General features: G+C 38.5%; 1 protein-coding gene across 1 annotated transcript in view; it reads left to right on the top strand.

Moving 5' to 3' along the window:
• COL22A1 (collagen type XXII alpha 1 chain) overlaps nucleotides 1-14,419 on the top strand; it is a 184,974-nt gene extending 170,555 nt beyond the window's left edge. Inside the window, exons 55-63 of the mRNA XM_089518399.1 lie at nucleotides 134-187; nucleotides 1,882-1,953; nucleotides 2,127-2,162; nucleotides 4,622-4,666; nucleotides 5,716-5,895; nucleotides 8,031-8,097; nucleotides 9,940-10,122; nucleotides 12,208-12,285; nucleotides 14,120-14,419. Of these exons, the coding sequence (XP_089374525.1) occupies nucleotides 134-187; nucleotides 1,882-1,953; nucleotides 2,127-2,162; nucleotides 4,622-4,666; nucleotides 5,716-5,895; nucleotides 8,031-8,097; nucleotides 9,940-10,122; nucleotides 12,208-12,285; nucleotides 14,120-14,307 (903 nt within the window). The 3' untranslated portion in view covers nucleotides 14,308-14,419. The remainder of the gene's footprint in view (nucleotides 1-133; nucleotides 188-1,881; nucleotides 1,954-2,126; nucleotides 2,163-4,621; nucleotides 4,667-5,715; nucleotides 5,896-8,030; nucleotides 8,098-9,939; nucleotides 10,123-12,207; nucleotides 12,286-14,119) is intronic.
• The last annotated feature ends 9,851 nt before the right edge of the window (nucleotides 14,420-24,270 follow it).

Below are 24,270 nucleotides of genomic sequence, written 5' to 3'. Positions count from 1 at the left end.
CAAACCATTTCAAAATGAATCATTTCTATGGAATAAGGGTGAACATTCTTCTGAAGCAGAGGCCTTTGGGGTGATTTCAAAATGCCCTTTTTATAATAATTTTTTGATTGCTATTTTAATACTTTTCTTTCAGGGCAAGAATGGGCCACCAGGACCACCAGGAGAGACTGGCCCTTCAGGTAACCCAGTAAGTACTGTATTTGTTGGTATGTCAGAAACATGTACATATATAGACAGGATGGACTGTGAGTTGCAAGCCATGCTTCCTTACCACATGGAGAGAATATCAACATGCAAAGGAATCTTATAGCACCTTTGAGACTAACTGTGAAAAAGACATTGTAGCATAAGCTTCCATAGACTTGGTCAACTTCCTCAGATACTTCCTCCCCATGGTAAGCATCAGCAGTGGAGGGAGGAACATTTTGGACATTGTGCCTGGGGCTAGAAAACAGAACCTTGTGCTCCATCGAAAAAGAGATTTGCATACATATAATACATCCTTATATTTATGTATGTCACTAATAGAATTCTGGACTATTTGGCTTATCAAGGGATAAGACTCTTAGAAATGAAATCTTTAAGAAGAAAGTGGCAAATAAAACTTTCACATCTCAGGATAACAGAACAAGGTAACTACTGAGAATAAAGATTTGTCAGAAAACCATCTAAACCTATCATTCATTATTATTTCATGAAACACTTAATACAAGTATTGACAGTTTCTGTAACTATGTTCTTTTTGCCACATTGGCAGTTGTAATAAGTAAGTGGTCTAACTAAGGGTGCCTGGAACATATTTATCATTCCTCTTCAGTATCTTTAGGCCTACCTGTAGATACCAAAGACCTGCCATGAAGGGGGATGCATCTGAAGTGATCTGAATACACTTGATAGTGCAGGACTTTCCAACAAAAGAAAAAGTTTGGAAAGCTATTTCATACATCTAGGTCTTTATTACATACATTGACCTTCCAGGATTTCAGAGAAGAGTGTTTCCCAGACACACGTGGGCCTGCCAAGGATTGAATCTGGAGACTTATCCATGCAAAGTATACTTCATTTAAAACATGAGAATGCATGAATTCTAAAGATGTGATCATATTTCCACCAAACATTTCCCTGAGCAGATTTTGTCTGGGATTCAGCTTCAGGATCTCTTGCACACTAAATAGGAAGCCCCTAAACCGACAAGCAAATGCACCACCTGAGGCCACAGGTTTCCACAGGTTTATCTAAAGACATTTTATTACCAGTTCAAAGGTGGCATTGGGTTTGAGGGAGGTTTGGTAGGAATGGAAACTATGACCCTGGATTTTAATTAGAAGTTGGGAAGAACTGGAGGGCATACAAAGCTTGCATTTCTTTAATGGGAGGTTTTTATATATCCCCTGGGTCCTTCTCCAACTCAGTCCTGATAATACATGGAATTTTGGTATGCTGGATAACTATCAGGATAATGCATATGCAGTTCCTCTTTTTATTTGCCTTTACTAATTTACTTTTTGCTTCATATTTGCTTTTACTAATGTTGTGTTAGTAGCTTGGCATTGTAGCACAGTGGAAGATGGAGTGAGGAGGAGAACATTTTTAACTGTAAAGATCAATATTAACTTGATTGTCAGTGCCATTATTGAAGCAGACTTTCTTAGGGCACTTGTAGCACGTTGATTCCACTTTAACTGCAAGACTGGATTTTGTAGTTTCATAAGGTTCTTAGAGTTTTCTTCTAGAGAACCCTATGGCCTCCCCAAACAACAATTCATAAGATTCTATAGGCCATCACTATGGCAGTTAAAGTGCTATTGTGCAGTGTAAAAGAGGTCTTAGGGATATGGCTGAGAATATGGGGTAGAATTTCTTTCCTGTTTGTCTTCTCAGGGTCCAAAAGGAAGTAAAGGTGAAACAGGCAGCCCAGGACTTCCTGGATTCATTGGCCCACGTGGACCCCCTGTAAGTAGCAAACCAGCACGGGACTGGTGGTCTTACCTGTCAGTCATTGACTTGTGTGACTTGTATGAGAATCATGATGGAAAGGTCCTGAGGAATTTAATGACTAGAGTTGGGATATGAGTTACCATTTCTGACAGCGTTGCTAAATTCTTTTCATGCTTTCTATTCCAAAGGGAGAAGCTGGTGAAAAGGGCCCTCCAGGGAAAGAGGTATGTGTTCAAATATCTTTAGCTTTTGGTGATGGTACATTTCAGCATGTAGAGCAGTAATAGCATTATCTCCTCTAGAGCTGTTTCTCACTGAAAAGAAGAAACACACCCACAAAATAAACGTTATTATACCATGGTACCAGGTGGCTTCCATGTCAATGGGTTATTGAATCTACTCTCAATGTTAATCTAAACTTAAAATGCGCTGTCCAAAGTGCCGAAGCTATTTTGACCATGGGATTCTAGAGCTCAGCTAACTCCTTTAAAAGTTAGACTAAAACCCACAGAAGATTCATGGCCCTGAAAGGCCCTGGCCCCCTTGTTATTATGGATAATGGGAATGTACAGTGATTATCCTCTCCTACAACTTCATAACAGTGATTTTGCCTATATTATTATGTGAATGTTTTATTCTACTTCATAATACTTTCTACTTTCCTATCCATGGGTGTTTTCCCCCCCTGGGACCCCCATGGATAGGAAAAATATATATACTGAACCCCATATTAGTCAAATGCAGAGGCATGTGCATGCTCAGGGGCATGTGTCACCATTGGCTAATATGTGGCAGGGCAATCCACAAGACTTCCAGTCTGCAGATGATTAGCCCACCAATATGGCAGGCTCACTGTGTTAGTCATCTAGTCTTCTCCATATTAGATTCTCTGACTAGTATTGGGCTGTGATTTCCCATTTTTCAGCCATATTTGTAGGCCAAGAACAAATACACAGGTGTATGCAAGCACACATACACAGAGACCATGTGTCAGAGATATTTTAACTCTTTTCATTGAACACAAAATTCCCTGGAGTTAGATACTTCATCTTCTCAGGAATATTGTGGAATAGTGTTAGTCATTATAGGGAACCATTAATAAATTTGCCCTCTACTTTTGGAACCTGTGCAAGGGAAAAAGAGGAAGAGGGGGAAACAGCTTTACACCTCCACCTTCTGGCAAATGTTCTAAAGACCTTTGTCCCACCTTCTTAAAGGAACTCCAGCCAGTCAGCCTTTCCTCCTATTCAATTCTTTTTCACAACCCACCAATTATTTGTCTACATTTCCCACTGATCAACTATTTTTCTTCTTCCAAGAATGTCCTCCTTTCTCAGTGTTTTGTCCCATCATTAGCTCTTGTTCTGACAGCTATTATCTCCCCAGTTTCCTTCCAAAAACTTCTCCCTTGCCCCATTTTTCACAATCCTCGAAAGCTCATTTTTTCCTCTACATTCAGAGTTTCAGTAGACATCAGGGTGAATGTTTTGTTACATCCTCACCTTGTCTCTGGTGCTGAACAAGGATAGCACATAGGCATAACTTGCAAACAAAAACAAAATGTTTGTGTTTCTCCTGAGCCAAAATAGTTTTGTGCATTCAGAAGAAAGCCAGAAGACTTTCCTTACCAATATAGAAATTCTTGAGGCTAGGCCTTTTTCTTGCCCATTAATGCCTATCACTGGATTGTCCATAATTTACTAATGCTTAAAAATTCAGTTACCATAATAATATTTGTTAAATATGCATATACTGTATGTAAACCTATGGGGACCGTACTGGAAAAAGTAATGGGCAGATTAGGTTCCTCTCAATAGCTTCATCCAAGCAGATTGTGTAATATAAATAATATATGTTTAATAGAAATAACTGGGGAAGGGAAGAATCAACTTCAAATTAATTGTCATTAAAGTCTGAAATTTCACCAGCCTTGCCTTCTTTGATCTTCATATTCTGTTTACAGAGAATGACCACAAGTCATTGGGAATACTTCAAAAACTCCTGAAACTTGATTTTAAATATCATAGCATATTTAGGTTTTCAGTTGTGAAACAGAGACAATTTATGAAAAGACAAAATTTCTGGAATATATTTGAAAACAATTGTGAAACAAGAACAATTTTGGAATATATATTTGAGATCATGATATACTTGAATTTTCAGTTGTGAAACTGGGGCAAATTTTGACATACACACACCCCTCTCAAAATCCTTGAAACATAGTTTAGGCAGTCATGATATATTTGAGCTTCCAGTTGTGAAACTAGGACAAATTGTGAACACAACAAAAACTTTGCAATGTGATTTTTAAAGTCATGAAATACTTGAATTTTTGAAAATGGAACTGATTGGACATCAATCCTCCATCAGCTGACCTCAAACATGTTTGTGGCAACATGCAGAAGAATATACTTTGTCAAACATTTATTTCACATGTGCCATTCTTTACAAACTGGGAGATGCTGTACAAAAGAAATCAGAGACTGCTAATCACAATTGGTTTGGTATCAACAATAGCTATTTTAGACCTTTGGCAGCTTTCTCTAATATGTTCAGTATCAACATATTGTTTCACACTGTATTTTATATATTAAAATTATATATAAAGATTACAAAGAATAAACATCCTACCATTAATTCATTTCATAACTGGCTCTCCATTGCCCTCTTTCCTTCCTTGCAGGGCTCTCCAGGGAAACCAGGTGAACTTGGAGTCAAAGGTGACAGAGTAAGTTGGAAAGCTTCTTTAATATCAGTGAACAACCAGCATGCCAAAGAGGTTTAAGGAAAGTTGACAAATGCCAAGAGTGGCTTGGGTAGCCATTTCCTTAATAAAACCCTAAGTCTACCATAGCAAGAGATGGGCATTCCTTTGTATTGGATTTGCTTTAGAATAAGACAAGCTATTTCCTGCCATACGTGTACATGCATTCAGACGCACACACATATGCACACATATTATAATATTTGGACATTTCTGAGTATATCTGAATGTATATACTCCTCCATCCCAGTTTAACAGTCAACAGTGACTTGTAAACAACTCAGATCCATGTTGTCAAGTGACATAGGAAGCAGAAGTCTCTTGACCATGGAAGGCATGGCAGATAGATAGGGATGAAATGCACTAATCGGAAGTATCAGCCTTACCCTTACAAAGGAGCTTATCGCATGGACAAAAAACCCAACTGCACCCAAACAGGAAAGTAGCTGGATTGCGGGATGCAGGTGGGAATTATCACACATAATTTGCCACTGATTCTACTGGGCGAGTGCAACCCAGCTGCATCCCATGTCCTAGCTGCACTTTGGAGGCCACTTTTCAAAGCTTCTAAGTGATTCTGTCTACTGCATTGGTCATTTCTCCATTCCAGAGATCAACTAGGGCTTCAACAGCATACCAACCAATGCAGGAGGAAACTTCCACATTGCCATCAGGAATCCATCCAGATCCATAAGCCTCCTGGGGTGGATCACTTTAAGGGGTCCCCCATCCTTGCAGAGACAGTAGAACAAATTGATAAATTTTATTCAGTTTATGTTAAATTGAACACACATACACACACTATAAAACACTAATAAAAGAGGACAAGAGACAGTACCTGTACTGCTCTAGTTAAAAGTTCCTTCTATAGCAATCAGCTTCACATTCCAGTAGCCTGCCTGAACAGCAAAGCCCTTGCATGCTGGCGAAAAGACAAGGAAGAAGTCAGCCTAGTAGGACAGTTCCATGCTTTCCCCAATTTATACATTAATTAGGCTGCTTTTATCCTACAGGGAGATCCTGGAACAAAAGGTGAAAAAGGACCTGCAGGAGAAAAAGGCCCACCTGGAGAACCTGGACTTCCAGGTCGGAAAGGACACACTGGATTGATGGGTCCACCGGGACCTTCAGGAGATACAGGGCAGACTGGACCCCCTGGTCCTCCAGGACAACCTGGATTTCAAGGGCCTAGGGTAAGTCCAAAGAAATTGAATTTTGGAAGGTTAAAAAAAAAGGTCTGTGTTTTTCAACAGATTTTGTTACATAGTTTTTCCACTGAAGATGAGCTATGAACTACATCTAAACTGTGAAACACTGTTGCATGTTAGATATGAATGATCGTAGTTACCAAATCATAGTAATCAAATTCTGTCAAATACCTAAACAGCATAATACCATGTAAATATAGATATGTCGGGATCCTGTTAATTTCTTACATATAGAATTGGTTGGACATTTTTGTCCAGTGCAAGAAATTCAAGATTGTGGAGGCAAAGTCATGTGTGTGGTGTTCTTGCTCCTGTGGAACCATTTCATATGTAGATATGTATGCAGATAAGTGTGGACCTGAGATGTATATACATACAAGCATTCTGTTATGTGTTCAGTTGTGTAATATTACCCATCATCATAAGGGTTGTAAAGCACAATCAGTGTGTAACTCTACATCAGTGGTTCCCAAACTTTGGTCCTCCAGGTGTTTTGGATTTCAGCTCCCAGAATTCCTGACTTCTGGCCAAGCTGGTTGAGGCTTCTGGGAGTTGAAGTCCAGTATACCTGGAAGACCAAACTTCGAGAATCACTGCTCTACATGTAAAGATTTATGCAACATAACCCACATGTAGGATCTCAATGATAGAATTGGATCCGGATTTAAACACATGCAACTGGGTAAACATCAAAAAAACTGTATAACTTTGTCACTTTTTTTTTACATTACTGTATTTTTTATTTATTTTATTTTATTTATAAGCTGCCCTTCTCCCAGAAAGGGACTGGCTCATAGATAAAATAGTTATAAAATTTTACAATAAAAATTTGAAAACAATTAAAATCATTTTTCTGAAATTTATATAAAAATTATATAACACATACAAAAATTAAAAACATAAAAAGAGAACACACACTGTGTAAAAGCCTCCCTGCCAATGATGTATGTATTGAATTTATTTTCATGTCTGTACCTGTGCTTAAATGCACTCCCACACAGAGTATTAGTGTGCACATCTTTAGCCACAGAGAATGCCAGGAGATAGGCAATTGCACTTATTTCAGCCAGTTGGGAAATAATTATATCTTTTACTGTGAAAGGTTACCAATGCTTTCTGCAAACTGAAACTGCTGTAGGCATAATATATGTAAAAGCTTCCCACGCATATACAGTCCACCTTGATACAAGGGGACCAATTTTAAGCACTGGGGAACTCAGGAGAGGATTGAAAGAATAGGCTTCTTTCTATTTGAATCAGTGCAAAATGGATTGTAGCATATATGGTTTTGCCTTGATTTTGTTTTTTTTTAAGCTGAAATTAAGACAGATAAAAACTGAGTAAAAATGACTACAAACATAGGAAGTGGTTCCTAGATGTTACTCAAGCTCAATATGGCCACGAAGTAATTTTACTACTTCCCCTCCAAAGTATCTTGAGACAACCACAAGTTGGCCATGATCTTGGATGTTAAAAAAAGAGGACTCATAACTGGTGTCATTTTTAAAATAAGGGATGAGAGCTTTGTTTCTTTATCAGAGTAGAGCAACTTCCACTTAGTCTGCTGCTCTGTCTTCATCAGTGCTAAGCTGGAATTTCACAAGTAAAATATGAGTGTGATGGTCCCTGTTCTTTGTCCCCAGCATCTGGTACTATTTCATAGATATCCTGTCCCTGAATGTAAACATCTGTCATGGTGAACAGAGCAGGGTGGCACAAACATGTGCAATCCCTCTTTGAAGCTATCTAAGTTAGGCACCATCACCATGTCTATAAAAAGAGTTATGCAGTGCTGAAGGACTTCATTTTGTGAGCCCTGAAGCTGCTACCAGACAATTTCATTAGTGAAGCTCGACATTTAGCAATATATTAGAAAGCAAATAGTATCTGAAGAATATTAGAACATTGTAGATTTTGTTTGATTGGGTTTTTGTTGTTGTTGTTGTTTATGGTGTTTTGTTTTTTTAAAAAAAATAGTGCCTGGAATTATCCTGGGATTGCTATAAGAAGAGAGTACAGCAGACCCCAGATGATTTGTTCTGCTCCCTAACGTGTTCTACCATTTGATCACTGACATTACATAAAAGAGCACTGAAATATGTACTCACTTTCTCCTCCAGGGGGATTCTCCATCAATGGAAACGTTGCGAAGACTTATCCAGGAAGAGCTAGGAAAACAACTTGATGGTGAGAATTATTATGGTGACACCCACAAAAGGGCTAACATAACCTCCTATTCAGAGACATATCCCATTTTAATCTGAAATATCAGGATGCATGGAGTGAACTGTTGCCCAGGAAGGACCTTTATAATATGCGTCTGAGGAAGCAGACCACTTCTATGAATGTTTATGCTACAACTTCTTTTGCATAGCTAGTCTCAAAGGTGCATCCCTTTGCATACTGATAACTTCCTATGTGTTATATATGTTCATTCACTTGTCTTTTTAAAACTATATATACACACACACACACACACACACACACACACACACACATATATATACACACACACCATCACAATTAAAAAATAAAGAAAAAGAACATTTTTTTGTATTCTAACAAGATCTAAGATTATCTTCAATATTTCATATTCCGTCTTTCTTCATCTCCAACCTTATGTATATTATATTTTAATATATATCTACATTACCAGTCTCTATTCAACATATATTTCTACATTACTTATGCATTATCATCCTTATTAATCTATACTTAATTACTTCCTCTAGTCATCCTGGTAGGTGGTCCTGTCTATAAATCAGCATTTTGTCTTATTCTCCAACCTAATATATGTAGCATAAACATTCTATTGATCATATCATTTAAAGTAATATACTCCATAAAATATATCAATATTTCCCCATACTTTTTCCTTTTCCTAGAAATATCTTAGTGTCAAAGAAAAGCTTTTTAATGTTTCTGTCTCTGCTTTCTATCTCTCAGCCAACTTCTGGGTACAAATTTTAATTATAGGTGACCAAACTTCTTCCGTTGTCTTAACATCTTTATTGTTCAAAAGAGCTGTCAAAAGTTAGATGTTGATATGGAATTTTTATGGGACTGATCTATTCTGTTTTTTTAATTTTATGTCATATAAATGAATTTTAACTCAATTGTAATTTTAAATTTACTGTTGTACTCCCACCTCGATCCTCAGGGAGAAGTGAGAGATTATATATATATATATATATATATATATATATATATATATATATAATTATTATTATTATTATTATTATTATTATTATTATTAAATTGTTTCCTCTAGGAGTCTCTGAAAATAACCCACTTGCAGTTCACACTGACAAATGAATTTGAAGCGTTTTCAGCGATATTTTTCCCCTCTGTCAGTCACTGCATTCACTGGGCCAAGAGAGCAGGAGGAGGGTCAAAGGGTGGGCAAATACAGTTAATTTGTTAATTTTTGCTTCCCCACCAGTGATCCCTTATCACATCATAGTAAATTCATTCCTATCTGCATCCCATTCACACTGACGCTGAATCGATTTGTCAATTTGAGTCTTCAAATCGATTCTTGAAATTGTTTCTGACCTGCATCTGGTTCACATTTGTGTGGAATCAATTTATCAGAAAAGACATGGAAAAAATTGGTGTAAAAAAGATTGCTGGTTAAATGGGCCTAGAGCATTCGCCCCCCCCCCCTCCAAAACACTTCAGCAATTCGGTTCAAGTGCAAACCAGGGTCATTTGAACAGCTTCATACCAAGTTGCAAACTGGTTTAAAACATAGAGGAATGAGGTCTCAGATTATAGAAAATAAGAGGATAGCCACAGTTCCCAGAGAGCTTCAGTAAATGGAGAGGATGCAGAAACACAATATTAAATCAGGTTCTGACAATGAGCTCAAAATAAATTCAAACTAAGTATACTTGACACAATTGAGGGAAAGAAAGATGCTTTCAAAAAGGATCTATAATCAGATCCAGTGTTCCCTTTTATGTTTGCAACCTACATAATAATGTTCTGTATTTGTGTGTGTGTGTGTGTGTGTTTGTTTTTCTGCAGCCAGGCTGCCTTACCTCATGAGTCAGATGCAACCAGCACATGTCAAAGCACCTCAAGGTAGGCCAGGACCTCCAGGATCACCAGGAAAGGAAGGTCCCCCAGGCAGAGCTGGACCCCCAGGAGAACCTGGTAGACCTGGACAGCCAGGTTCTGAAGGACCTGTAGGACCAATGGGACCGAAAGGTGAGAAACCTTAAACATGATTGAGCAGAAATTGATCTGTAATCTAGAAAAATGCTCCCTCCTCCCTTTTTGGGGGGGAGGGGGAGGCTCTTGTTTAGATTATGGATAATTTATGGAGTGTGGAATAATAGCATGGTGCTGACCTTATAAAACCAGACCAGTCTTTAAAACCAGCAACCTAGTGAATAGTTAGGTTCTTCTCTGTTCCCCATAGCATTTTCATAATAAAAATTATGCTGCTTTCAGCAAAATCTTGCCATATTCATTTGAATCTCCTTGGCAGGTACAGAATATACTGTACAGTGAATGGTAGCCCCAAAGTATTTATATTTCCATCGTAATGTGAATTTGATGGAAAATCCTTGACAAATCCTGTAAATTCCATGGGGGGGGGGGGATCCTCACAGATGTATTGTGAAAATGTTAAGCATTTTCTGATGAAGACCAAAATTGTTTCCCATGCTTCTCATGAAAGTAAGGAGGGAAACCATCCATTCTCCAGCATGTGGAGTAATCTGTTAGGAAGGATGTTAGTGATGGATAGATTCATCATCCCACTGTCATGGGAGCCCCAGCCATTCCTGGTCTAGTACTTGATCTCACAACCTCTTTATGATTTCTTCCAAATGTGTTAAAATTAAAACTAGGAAGCTGTTCACACACTAGTCCTAGTGCATGTCAATTCTGTCAACTCAAGTTCCTAAGCTTGCTGTTTTGAAAAGCAAAATTTCATTCCCTTGCAGTTTATAGAACTCTCCATGGAATCCTGGGTAGGCTACTTGTATTCATAAGAACATGAAAGGGATTCCCCTGAAGACTTTTCTACTAAATGTGGCCAGATTGGAAATTTGATGAGGAGCACTAGGGCAGGACTACATCCACAGTCCTATCTTCAGCTTCAGTTGCTACTGTCATATTTTTAGAGGAACATGAGACTAGTTCCACCGGACTGGGCAGACATGTACAGGATTCAATTGATGCTGTCTATGAATATGTTATCAGCAGAAAAAAGATAAGTAGGAATTAGCGAAGAACAGTTCAGAAGAGTGTAGCTACTTATAGAACACAGTGGTGGGTTTTTAAAGGAGAATGTGAGTGTTATAGAATTTTTGATAGAATCATTAATACAATCGAAAGAAACATTGACAGGAACAAGGATTGTAACCAGGAAATCAGAAGAAGATTAAGAATGGGGAGAACGGTTATGAAAGAACTAGAAAAGATCCTAAAATGCAAAGATATACAACTGAGCACAAAAGTTAGAATCATACAAGCCTTTGTATTCCCTATTACCATGTATGAATGTGAGAGCTGGTCACTTAAGAAACAAGACAGGAAGAAAATCAGTTCATATGATGTGGTGCTGGAAAAGAGTGCTGAGGATTCCATGGATAACACAAAATACAAACAAATGGGTCCCAGAGCAGATCAGGTCAGAAATCTGCCTGGAAGCCAAGATGATAATAATAATAATAATAATAATAATAATAATAATAATTTGTTTTATTTGTATACCGCTATTCCAAAGATCATAGCGGTGAACAGCAAGTAAGCTAATTAGCAAGTAAGCTAATTTGCCCCCAACAGTCTGGGTACTCATTTTAGCTCCCTCCTCGGAAGGATGCAAGCCTGAGTTGAGCTTGGGCCCTTTTGCTGGTCTTGAACTCACAACCTTGTGGTTTTGAGTGAATGGCTGCATTACAGGCATTTAACCACTGCACCACCAGGGCTCCATTGATAAAACATAGGCTGTTGTACTTCAGATACGTCATGAGAAGGAGCAACTCACTGGAAAAAACAATAATGCTAGGAATGGTGGAGGGAAGTAGGAGGAGAGGAAGGCCACATGCTAGATGGATGGACTCTATTAAGCAGGTCATATTTGATATGATTTTGGAGGAACTAAGCAGAACAGTGAAGGACAGGGAGTCTTGGAGACATCTCATCCACAGGCTCGCCATGGATTGAGATTGACTCGAAAGTGGTTAACAACAACAACAAATATATTTTGTAAGAGTCATGTGCCAGCTCTGTGCAAGATCTTGAAATTCTGATAATCAAACCCAGTTGCATCTCCCCCACCAGGTGAAAGAGGAGACAAAGGAGAAAAAGGAGATGCAGGCATTGGTCAACGGGGTGAAAAAGGTCCCCCAGGAATACCAGGTGAGTAGTGGATGTTTTCTTAGGAAATGTGACTCTTCATGGCATAATAGATAGAAATTTAGACTTGGAGAATCAGTTCCTTACAAATAAGGAAAACAACAACCTTCTGTCAGAAAGCTCTGGTGCCTCAACAAACTACAAATCCTAGCATTCCATAGCATTGAGCCATGGCAGTTAAAGGTGTGTCAAACTGCATTAATTCTGCAGTGTAGATGCAGTCTTGGTCACAATTTGATGGGGATATCTGAGTGGTGGTGATTAGGGACATGTCAGTGTGTTCCACTAGACTCCTTTGCAGAAACTGGCCAAGGAAGAGACCTGCGTTCTAGGGCTATGGGACTGTTGTGCAAGATATGGCTCAATCTTGATGTCCCATCATTTCCAGCCACCCAGAGCTGTGAGGCACTGGGAGAGGATGCTTTTTGAAAGACCACCCTTCACACCTTATGTGTGGTTGGGGAAGAAAAGTAGAATGGTTGCTTCACTTCTCTTGATAGGCTGGGGGTTTTTGACTTAATCTGACAGGATCTAAATTGTTAGTTTGGGACTTGAAGACACAACAACAACAAAGGTTGCTACTCCCTTCAATTTCTCTCTGCTGATAAACAATAGTGGTCCTAGTTCAATCAAGCTTTTGTGTCTGCCTCTTTTTTTCCTGTCTGCAAAAGATAATTCTTTCTTCAAGGTACAAAGTGTTGGTTGTTACCTTTAAAGCAGTAAATTATTGGGTCCAGGTTACCCATGGGATCACCTCCTCCAATATTATTTATCCCATACACTCAGGTCCTCTGGGGGTCATTCACTCCATTCAGTTAGGAATAAATTGGCAACGTTCACCCAGAGAACTTTTTTTTCATCTGCCCCTACACTGGAATAACCTATTGGAAAAGTTTTGAAAGCTGAATATGCTATCTGAATGGAAAGCAGCATTAAAGACCACTCTTTTGGCAGGCCTATCCAGATGGATGTTAAATTATGAATTTTAAACTATGAATTGATTGTTTTATATCTATTAGTTTTGTACAGTGCACCCTTGTCTTATGTGGGGGAATCCGTTCCGGATCCCGCCGTGTAAAGCAAATTCTGCATGTGCTTGAGCCCCATTGAAACTAATTGAGCCCATGCATGCGGTGCAGCGCAGGCACCAATGCCATTTTCTCTATGTCACACGGCTTTCAGCGTAAGCTGAAAGCTATGTATGGCATGCCCATTTATTACACGGGTGTGCTGTATATTCTTTGAAACTGATGTTTTATGGTTTTAAGTGATATATGTTGTATTTTAATGTATTGTTGTTCCCTGTTCTCACCTCGATCCATGGGGAGAGGCAAGTAAGACAACAACAACAGAGTGAAATATCTTGGAATGGCTGATTTTTTTTCCTATATGGAGTGGATTTAATCTGTGGTGCCCCTTATTCAACCAATCCTTTGTTTCTTTATTTCCTGTCCCTCCTTCTTTCTTCATTTGATTGAAATTTTTTTTGGAAAGGCTTATTTTCTAGATTGTTTTTTTTTTTTTTAAATTACACTGCCAAGAATGATAGTCTACACTGCCATGATTAATTTTGTTTTCAAATGGTTTTTGACAACAACTTGTTTGGAAATACTGTGGATGAGGCCACCTAATGCAGTGATTCCCAAACTTTGGTCCTCCAGGTGTTTTGGACTTCAAGAAGCCACAGCCAGGTTGACCAACTGTCAGGAATTCTGGGAGCTGAAGTCCAAAACATCTGGAGGACTAAATTTTGGGAATCACTAACCTAGTGCAATCATGTATATTCAGAATATCAGCCTTGTGCCATGCTCCTTACCCATAATGTTTTCTTCCGCAGGTGTCCCAGGTGAACCAGGCTATGGCAAAGATGGGGTACCAGGAGCACAAGGCCCTCAAGGTGAAGCAGGTGTGCCTGGACTTATGGGGCCCGCAGGTCCTCCGGGAGCCAATGGGCAATGTGACCCATCTCAGTGTGCTTACTATGCAAGCCTAGCTGCTCGACCCAGCAATGTAAAGGGGCCTTAAACCCAACTGTGGACCTCTTATGGACCTTCTGAAAACTTGAATGAAACATGGAAGTCGTTAGGAGACCTAACTGTTTTGCTTTTGTTTCTTTACAAGAGGCCTTTTAGACTATTAAAACCATCCAATGCTGCCGGTCGGTCAAGTTTGTTATGATTAAGAAATTATTAATTGATATTCTTTTAAGAGGTGATGAGTCATTTCTTTTTTGTTTTGTTTTGTTTTGTGTTGTTTTTATGTTCTGTAATGTCAGGGACAAATTTTAAATGACTTTAAAAAAGAGAGAGTCCCCCCCCCCCCAATATAAATACTGACAATGAAGTATAACTACATATGGACAGAATTAAGCTTAGCACAAGAAAGCAAAATTGGCTTTATCCCTTGGGTTGACATACATCACTTATCATAAGGGATGTCCCCTATTTGAGGGTTGGAAAGTGTTTCCTTTTATAAAGATTGAACAAGATGGGGGGGGGGGGTGTCTGTATTTTCCAGTGTGAGCTGGAAAGACAGAAAAGACATAAGACATAAAAACAAAAATATATGTACAGTGGACCCTTGGTATCTGCTGGGGTTTGGTTCCAGGATCCCCCATGGATACCACAATCTGTGGATTCTCATGTCTCATATGCATTAGCATTAGTAAAATGGTATCTGTTATATAAAATGGCAAAATCAAGATTTGCTTTGGGGGATTTGGGGGGGGTGGAGTGGGGAATATTTTCAAGCATTGGATGGTTGATTCCATGGATGCAGATCAGTGGATATGGAGGGCTGGTTATATCATGCAGTTTGTGAGTGGGGACAATATGTTCATTTGACAGAGAAACACACGGCTAACTTAACTGAAATCTATACTTCCATAGGAGGAGTAGCTAATACCCCAGAGGAGAGGATCAAAATTCACAATGACCTTAATAGATTAGAAAGCTGGGCCAAAACTAACAAAATGAACTTCAACAGGGAGAAATGTAAGGTACAACACTTCGGGAGGGGAAACAATGAAATGCACAGCTATAGGATGGGGGACAGCTGGTTTAACAAGACTACATGTGAAAGAGATCTAGGGGTCCTGGTAGACCACAAATGGAACATGAGTCAACAGTATGATGCTGCAGCTAAAAAAGCAAATGCAATTCTTTGCCCAGATTGAGGGAAGTAATAGTGCCACTCTATTCTGCTTTGTTCAGGCCTCACCTAGAATACTGTGTCCAGTTCTGGGCACCACAATTCAAAAGGATGTGGACAAGCTGGAGTGTGTCCAGAGGAGGGCGGACAAAATGGGAAATTGTTTGGAAAGCATACCCTATGAGAAATGATTTAGGGAGCTGGCTATGTTTTGCCTGGAGAAGAAAAGGGTAAGAGATTATATGATAGCCTTATTTAAATATTTGAAGGGATGTCATACTGAAGAGGGAACAAGCTTGTTTTCTGCTGCTCCAGAGAATGGAACACGGAGCAATGGATGCAAGCTACAGGAAAAGACAATTCCACCTAAATATTAGGAAGAACTTCCTGTTCAACAGCGGAACACACTTCCTTGGCATATGGTGGAATCTCCTTCTTTGGAGGTCTTTAAACAGAGGCTGGATGGCCATCTGTCATAGGTGCTTTGACATCTGCATGGCAGGGGGCTGGACTGGATGGCCCTTGAAGTCTCTTCTAACTCTCCGATTCTATGATTTGGAATATCAGTAGAACGCAATCTAACAGTTACTTTCTGATGGTCCGCATGCCATGAATGTTTATGGTCCCTTATAATTATTTTCAAAACCTAGCAGCACTATTTGTCTCTCAAGGCCAAGCTAGATGTTCCAGTAGGAATACTCAAGGTCTCCAAAGAACAGAACTATTGGAAGGCGGCAGAAAGGAAGGGGCATTTTTGCACCATTGCTCTGTTCTAACACTTTTTTTGTGTGCACTTTTCCAGGTCAGCTGTTTATCTTACAATAGCAACACATGTCTCTGGCTGCCCTTGTTGTTGTTTGTCTCCAAGCTGTTTCTGACTTATGTGAACTCTAGGGTGAACCTATCATGGACTTTCTTGCCAAGATTTATTCAAACGGTGTTTGCCTTTGTCTTCCTCTGGGGTTGAGAGAGTGTGACCTGTCTAAGTTCACCCAATGGGTTTCCATGGCTGAGTAAGGATTTGAACCCTGGTCTGCCCCTGGAGACCAGCTTTCAAACCACTAAACTGCATTTGGGAAAAATTAATGGTGAAGGGAGATGCCAGGAGAAAAAGTGATAACTGGAACTGTTAGGTATATTTCCACCCAATAGCTACTGCTCCTCTACTCCCTTTTCACTTTTCCTTATTCCAGAACTGGTTCTGTGACTATAAATTCTACACTGACTCTTCTTTTAATCCAGAATTCCACCACTCCCATTCATTCATTCATTCATTCATTCATTCACACACACACACACACACACACACAGAGAGAGAGAGAGAGAGAGAGAGAGAGAGAGAAGGGGAAATTGTTGCAATTGCTTTTAAAGTAAAATATGTCAATGTAAACCTGGTTCACTTACTCCTTTTCTTTGGCCCAATTCCTACCAGCACAGTATGGCAGAAACATTTTAAAACAGTTCATTTTTAATCAGAAAATCCTTTCGCAGTGCCATCCTACCCATGTTTTCCTATGTGTGTGTTCCATTGTGCTGTGCATCTAGCAAATATTTTTCGGAATCTCATGTAGACTAGGGCTGCATGTGCACTGTAGAAATAATGCAGTTTGACATCACTTTAACTGTCATGGCTCAGTAGGTGGAATCTTGGGATATGTAGTTTGTTGTTGTACTAGAACTCTCCGACAGAGAAGGTTAAATATCTCACAAAAATACAAATTCCAGAATTCCATAGCAATGAGCCATGGCAGTTAAAGTGGTGTCCAACTGGATTAATTCTACAGTGTGAATGCAGTTTAGGGGACTGACTCTTGTTTCTGTAGAACTGGATGTCCATAATTCAGTTTTGTAGAAAGAAAAAGGAGCACCATTTGCCACACCAGCAAAATTCACTTGTCAGGGTCACATTATGGTTCATATACAAAGCCATTGGCTCCAGATGCAGCTTTCTGCAATGCAGGGATATAAACCCCAACCATTTCATCCTCACAAGCAATGACAAATAATTTGATTAATTTTCTCCCTGCTCTGGGAGAAAATGAATATTCCTGTACATTATTTTCCCCATATTGACATATCCCAAGGTATTCTGTAGAATTCCTCTGCCTAGGCAGCAATCTGTGCAGATAAATAAAAAAGAAGTTGCAATGAACTAAAACAAATTGTAGAAGAAAACCTTGGGCCCATTTGCAACAAACAATTACAATACAATTACTTAACTGTTTACTGAATTATTTAAAATTAAAATTACATTTAACGACCAGAGGTGCATCCTGTGTAATTCTGAGGTTTGTTTAGGGAAGCACTAGAGTTCTCTGGGAGAGAATTCTGAATATCCTCCAAAACTACAAATCCTAACGCTTCATAAAATTGACTTCTGGCAGTTAATGCTGGATCATAACGCTGTAACTGCATAGTGGGAAAGGGTCCCACAGTTATTTCTGTGCAGAATAATCATGTGAATATCAGGGGAAAACTGTGCAAAATGCTCACTTTTAAGTTGTGCTTCCCAACCAGATTTCTCAGTTGTCAGGAAAAATGTTTTGGGTGGTGGGGGAAGGTTCACTCTTTCGGACCTCACATCATGATCTTATGACTAATCTGCAAGATATAGCAAGGAGAAACTTGTGGATAGACTCATACCTCTTTATTGCATGACAAAAGAAAGCCTGGAAAGAGCAGCAGAGAAGTGGTTTTCTTTCCTGCCTTTCCGCATGCTGTCATAGCACTTCCATTTTCCTTCCTGAGGGAAATGGTCACAAAAGGGTGCCTTTTGCCAAATAGATTTTTCCAGTGTGACAAAAGACACACTTTTACTTTATTTTTAAATTCAATTTTAAAACACATATATAAAATTCCTCCACATTCAAAATTCAAAACATAATATAACTACAAATACAGTTACTACCCAACTACAAATAACAAATAATAAGACAAAACTTACATAAAGTTCACATAAAAAGACATAACATAAACTCCTTCATTCACAACTCCATTTATACCACTTCCTAGCTATCAAACTACCTTGATAGACGTAATCTTTGTCTATTATGTTATTTGCTATTTAATAAGCACGTCATATTTCTCTTTATACATATTACTTGTTTCTAAATCCTATAGACCTCATTTCCCAATTAAATGCTAAGAAAATGCTTTAATTAAATAACTCCATATATCATAGAATGATAATACATCATATCGCTATTACATTTATCAGCTAGACAGAGTCTATGGACATTAAAGATTGTGCTCATTAATTTGGCACATTACTTGGAAATACGTTTTCCCCCCACAGTCTTTGAAAATAATCTTCTATAATATTCCAATCTTCTTCATAGGTGCTCAGGGGCTCGTTTTGGACTCCTCTAGATAGTTTATCCATGGCCATCATGTCCAATAGTTTGAAGATCCAATCCTCTTTCATTGCTATTCCTTTGGACTTCCATTTCTGGGCATAAGTTATTTGTGCTGCCGATAACATGTAAAATAATAATTTACCATATATTTTCCCCCAATGATTGCTCTATTATATTAAGTAAAAAGATTTCTGGGGAGAATTTAAGAGAAAGGGATATTGCTTTTTTAATTTCAAACATAATCAGTTTCCAAAATTGCTTCGCTTTTTCACATGTCCACCACATATGGTAAATCGAGCCCCTTTCCTTTCCACATTTCCAACACTGATTACTACAGTTGCTAAACATTTTACTCATTTTTTTCTGGCGTTAGATACCATCTGAAATAAACCTTATAATAGTTTTCTCTAACATTTTGGCAGCAGGTGTAACTTAATCTTTTTCTCCATGTGAATTCCCATTGTTCTAGTTCAATTTTGAACCCAAACTTCTGACACCATCTAATCATGTTGTCTTTAATATATTCATCTTCTGTATAATATTTAAGAATACATTTATATAATCTTGCCAATGGAGATTTCCTTTCCGACATTAATTCCTGCTCTAGTTTTGAATCTGCTGGGCCTATCCCAGGTTGTTTATTATCCATAAGAAAACGCTCTCTCAATTGTCTGTAGGGAAACCAAGTAAAATCATAGCATTGCTCATTAAGTTCTTCACATGTTTTTATTCTATATCTAGTACCCTCTAATTGAGTTATGTCTTTATAAGTTAGCCAATTCATTTCTTTCTTTCTTTCTTTCTTTCTTTCTTTCTTTCTTTTTTTTGAGTTGTATTTAAAAAAAGCTTCTTGAGTAGACACCCAAAGTGGGATTTTAGAACAAATCCATTTTTTATATTTTTTCCATATTCTCATTAGAGGGTACCTTACAAAATGATTGTTAAAGTCCTGGTTGACATTTATCTTTTCATAAAACAAGTAGGCGTGACAGCCAAATCTCAAATTTACCCCTTCTAAATTTAGTTGCGAGTTCAAGACCAGCAAAAGGGCCCAAGCTCGACTCAGGCTTGTATCCTTCCGAGGTCGCTAAAGTGAGTACCCAGACTGTTGGGGGCAAATTAGCTTACTTGCTGTTCACCGCTATGATCTTTGGAATAGCGGTATATAAATAAAACATATTATTATTATTAGTAGTAGTAGATTTTCATTTTTCAAAATAAGCCATTCTTTTACCCATATTAAACATGCTGCTTCAAAAGACACACTTTTATAACCATCTACCTCAGGAAGAGAACAGAAGTGCTATGGTATCATGCGGAGAGGCAAGGGGAAAATCAGCTCTGTGTGACTCTGACTCAGCTTTCTTCTGCCATGCAATAAGGCTAATGTTGACTTGAAGAGGTCAACTAGTTGGAAATGGAGGATGTGCTGGAAACATCAGTGGTTGACTGTGGGCAAATTGAAAGCTTCCTGAAATTAAAGGGGAGGAATTTTGCTGAAGCACTTATTAGCGGGGTGTCACTTGCCTTAATCTTTCCTTTTTATTTCCTTAATTTTGCTTTTTTTAAACACAATCTAAAGCACTAACATTGTTTTTTGCTAGTTCAGTTTTGAAGCAGAAGCAGAATTCTGTATATGTTCAAGTATTGTCTGATGTACATGGCCATAGTTTATTAAGACCTCAGGCAGAGAATAATCCCAGTCCTACGACCTTAGACTCTTTAAAAAACATGCAAAAGTAGAGCATGATAGCAACTCATTACAAATATTGAGCTACTTTGGCAATATCCATGGCATAACTAAGGGTCAAATAAGAAATTAAGGCAATATCAAGCTTTCTCTCCAACAATGGGAGAAGTATGTCTCAATAATGAGACTTACCAATTAAGTCCCTGTTTATGATCCAGTGAACCATGGCAAAAGAAAGCACACAAAATGCTGGTGTGGAAAAGCACATGCTATGACAAACAGATGTCTCTCACAACTTGAGGAGTATCTCTTCTAAATGTATTATAAACTTATAACACAGTTTCACTATATTTGCAGTATAACTGTATTTTCCAGTCATTTTATAGGGACTTAATTATGTTAAGTTCCATAGGCCAATGGCTTCTAGCATTCTGATGTGCGTTGGGAAAAAAATAATCCAAAAGTATGTATTTTAATTACTTTGAATAACAAGAAAGTAAAACATTACTTTTTCAAAGGTAACTGGGGAAAGTAACTAAATACAATGAGGGTTCTGAAACTGCAACAGAGACTGAACCTGCGACATTATGCATATAAAGCAAACATTCTGAAACTGAAGTATGAGTGCACCTAGTTGCACAATTGTGCAAGCCTCATAAATACCTTTTAGCACATATTGTCATCTTTTTTATAAAAATGTTCCTTGTCAGAATTAGTCCAGGGATAGTCATACAGTTGGGTATGATTTGTTCTTTCCTCCGCAAAACAATCTCAATTTTGTAAGTTCTGAAACAGTAAGGTACAATGGATTCAACCCGATCTTCATCAGCTGTGGTTAGGCAGGGAGGACGCTGAAAGCAATTTACACACAACAATCCATCATTTCAACAGTGAAACTCTTAGGCAACACTGTTTACATTTTAGTGCAACAGATATGCATTATTTATATATATATATATATATATATTTAAAAGGTGCTATTTCTATGTGTGTTGTATGCCTTCTGTGCTTTCCTTTAAAAATATAAATATGAAGTGTCTAAATTATTGGGATTGTAGCAAATACATGGTATTCCAAAAGGAAAAAGGAAAAAAAAGTGTGATGCTTTGTTTCACCTTTGAAGGAGAAATCCCTGAAGCATTTTGCTGGCAAATAAAGACTTTTGCCAAAATATTTGAAGACGTTTGATTTGTGGCTTTGTCTTTTTCATGCTGGATGCATTATTGTTCTCTCCCAGCCTCCCACTTTTGAAAATAGAAGACAGTTTTTGTTGGCATTGTTTCTGCTGCTGTCATTTGTGAACGGTTTATTTTCGCAGCATGTCTTGTGGTGCTATTTGACAAAGGCAGTTGCTGCTTCATTTTCTAACAGCATATTAAATTATTTCCCATGTAGTTGTCCAGTACATTTGTATCTACTTGTTGTTGTTGTTATGTGCCTTTAAGTCATTTCCGACTTAAGGTGATTCTAAAGCAATCTATCATAGGGTTTTCCTGGCAAGATTTGTTCAGAGGAGGTTTGCCATTGGCTTCTCCTGAGGCTGAGAGAGTGTGACTTGCCCAACGTCACCCAGTGGGTTTCATAGCCAAGCTGGGTCTTGAATCCTGGTCTTCACAGTTGCAGTCCAACACTCAAACCATTATGCCATGGTGGCCCTATTTCATATATAATATGAAAAGTTCCAAGTCTTGGGCCTGGTATACACCACCAGGATGTGACGTCCTGCACGGTCCCAAGCCCTAGTACTTTTGGGTGGTGGAGTAATGGCGGCATCCCATCCACCAGGGCGCTGGGAAAAGAACCTGGAAAAAACAGTTACTTTTAACTCCGGAGGGATGTCATGTGGTCTAGCGGCTGTGGCATCCCTCCAGAGTTAAAATGAGTGCCTGCAGGTGGTCTGTGCTGCACCTTTGTTCTGATTGTAAATACAAGTCCTTCAAACTATTCCTTTCTAGGATTACTTTCAGGCTACGTGTTTAAGCCACACTGGTAATTTTCCACAAGGAAAATTAGGGATTTAATTTGTCCATTATTGTTCAGCAGCTCAAGTCTATAATGCAACCCACTTTTCCAATACTGTGATCTGAAAATGGCAAAAATCAATTTCAGAATCTGGATGTTATCTAGTCAAGTCAAACCCTATTTCATTGTTTTTATTTTCATTTTCAATACCAGCTTTCCAAGGAAATACAAAGTTTTTGCATTTTTAAAAAGATCACTCTTTTTAAATATTCACTGCAGAATTTAGGCAGCTTGACATCACTTTAACTGCCATGACTCTATCCTACAGAATCCTGGGATTTGTAGTTTGGTGAGACACCAGAGCTCTCTGACACAGCAGACTGAATATCTCACCATATTACATATCACAGAATGATAGAGTCAAGGCAGCTAAAGTGGTGTCAAACTGTTTTAATTCTGCCTTAGTCTTTTTCATTGCTTTAATAATGAACAAACTTTGCTACATTAATGAATATACTCTCATGAATGGCAAGACAGTTTATAAATAGGGCAGAGTTGTGCTCTAAAAAGCTTACAGTCTAAAATTTGAAACAGGGAAGACAAGAGAAGAAGGAAAAGTTGATAGAGACAAAAAAAGATCAAGGAGGAACTGTGTGTTTATTTCAAACTTTACCTTTACAGGCCCCAAAATTGAGAAACATGCAAACATGCCCCATCCTATGTACTATGCATATACTTTGGACACTGTTTATGCAACCTCTGTAGCTCTTCCCTCTTCCCTCACTGCCCAGCTTATTGGCAATGGTAGCTGGCAGTCTATGGGACAGTGAATTTACTCTGGGATTTAATTCGGATTCAAACAGAGCTATCCAAGGTGCTCTCCCTATTTGGAGAATAGGGTTCAGGGGCTTGGGAACAAAGTTTATCACCTTGGATAGATCCTCAGAATTGTGGACTAAAACTCAGAATGGATTTATCTTGCCACAGTCATCAGAGCTACAGTTGCCCTGGGAAAGATTACAGTGGGCCCTTTACATTTGATGGGGTTCGAAGTAGAGCATGACCCTATGGTCAACTTCTGGCAAAGCTGTTCTGGAGGACCTAGAAATTCCTAGAAGGAACATATTAATGAAATCTGCAAATATTGAAATCCACAAAAGTCAAAGCCACCAATGTGCAGTTTAGGAAGACTATTCTGTTAATTTGTCTGTGTTTTATCTTCTGTCATATTTATTTATTCGTGCTTTAAATTGTCCATTTTACCAAATCTGCGCTCTCATAACTTCTTACACTAAGATGTATTTGCATTAAAAGCAGTACAGCATAGTAAAATACAGGTTGAGTCTTACTTATCTAGAATTCCAAAATCCGAAATATTCCAAAAATCAAAAGTTTTTTTCAGATATTCCTGTGGCTCATCATCCTGTTTATACAGGGAAAGGCTTATGCCTTATCTTGTGACCTGTGGCAAAACAGATTGTGAAAGGTGAGCAACCAGTGTCTCATGGTGAAAACAATGAAGAAAGCAGAACAGTAGTTTCAGGCTGGGGGTGAAATGGAAGTTTATTTTACTTCAACAAAGCATTCAGGGCTTGGCTGTGTACTTTCTGTCAGAAGCTATACTAAAGATGATGAACTTTAGCTCTCTAGAGACATGTTTACCAATCAGATGTAGCCAAGCAACCTAAAGTTTCTGTATGTGCATTGATATTATGAGGGCAGGATCAAGGAGGAGAACTCAGACAGACAGAGTTTCAAGTGATGAAAATCAACAATAAAGGCTTACATTGAGAAATGAGACCTTTTTTCTCTGTTCTTGCTACTGGAAAA

The sequence above is a fragment of the Sceloporus occidentalis genome, unplaced genomic scaffold (assembly GCF_023333645.1).
Source record: "Sceloporus occidentalis isolate IW3139 unplaced genomic scaffold, rSceOcc1.0.p SCAF_3, whole genome shotgun sequence".
Taxonomy (NCBI): domain Eukaryota; kingdom Metazoa; phylum Chordata; class Lepidosauria; order Squamata; family Phrynosomatidae; genus Sceloporus; species Sceloporus occidentalis.
The sequence above is the reverse complement of the archived record's forward strand: the minus strand, read 5'-3'. Positions and strand labels throughout refer to the sequence as shown.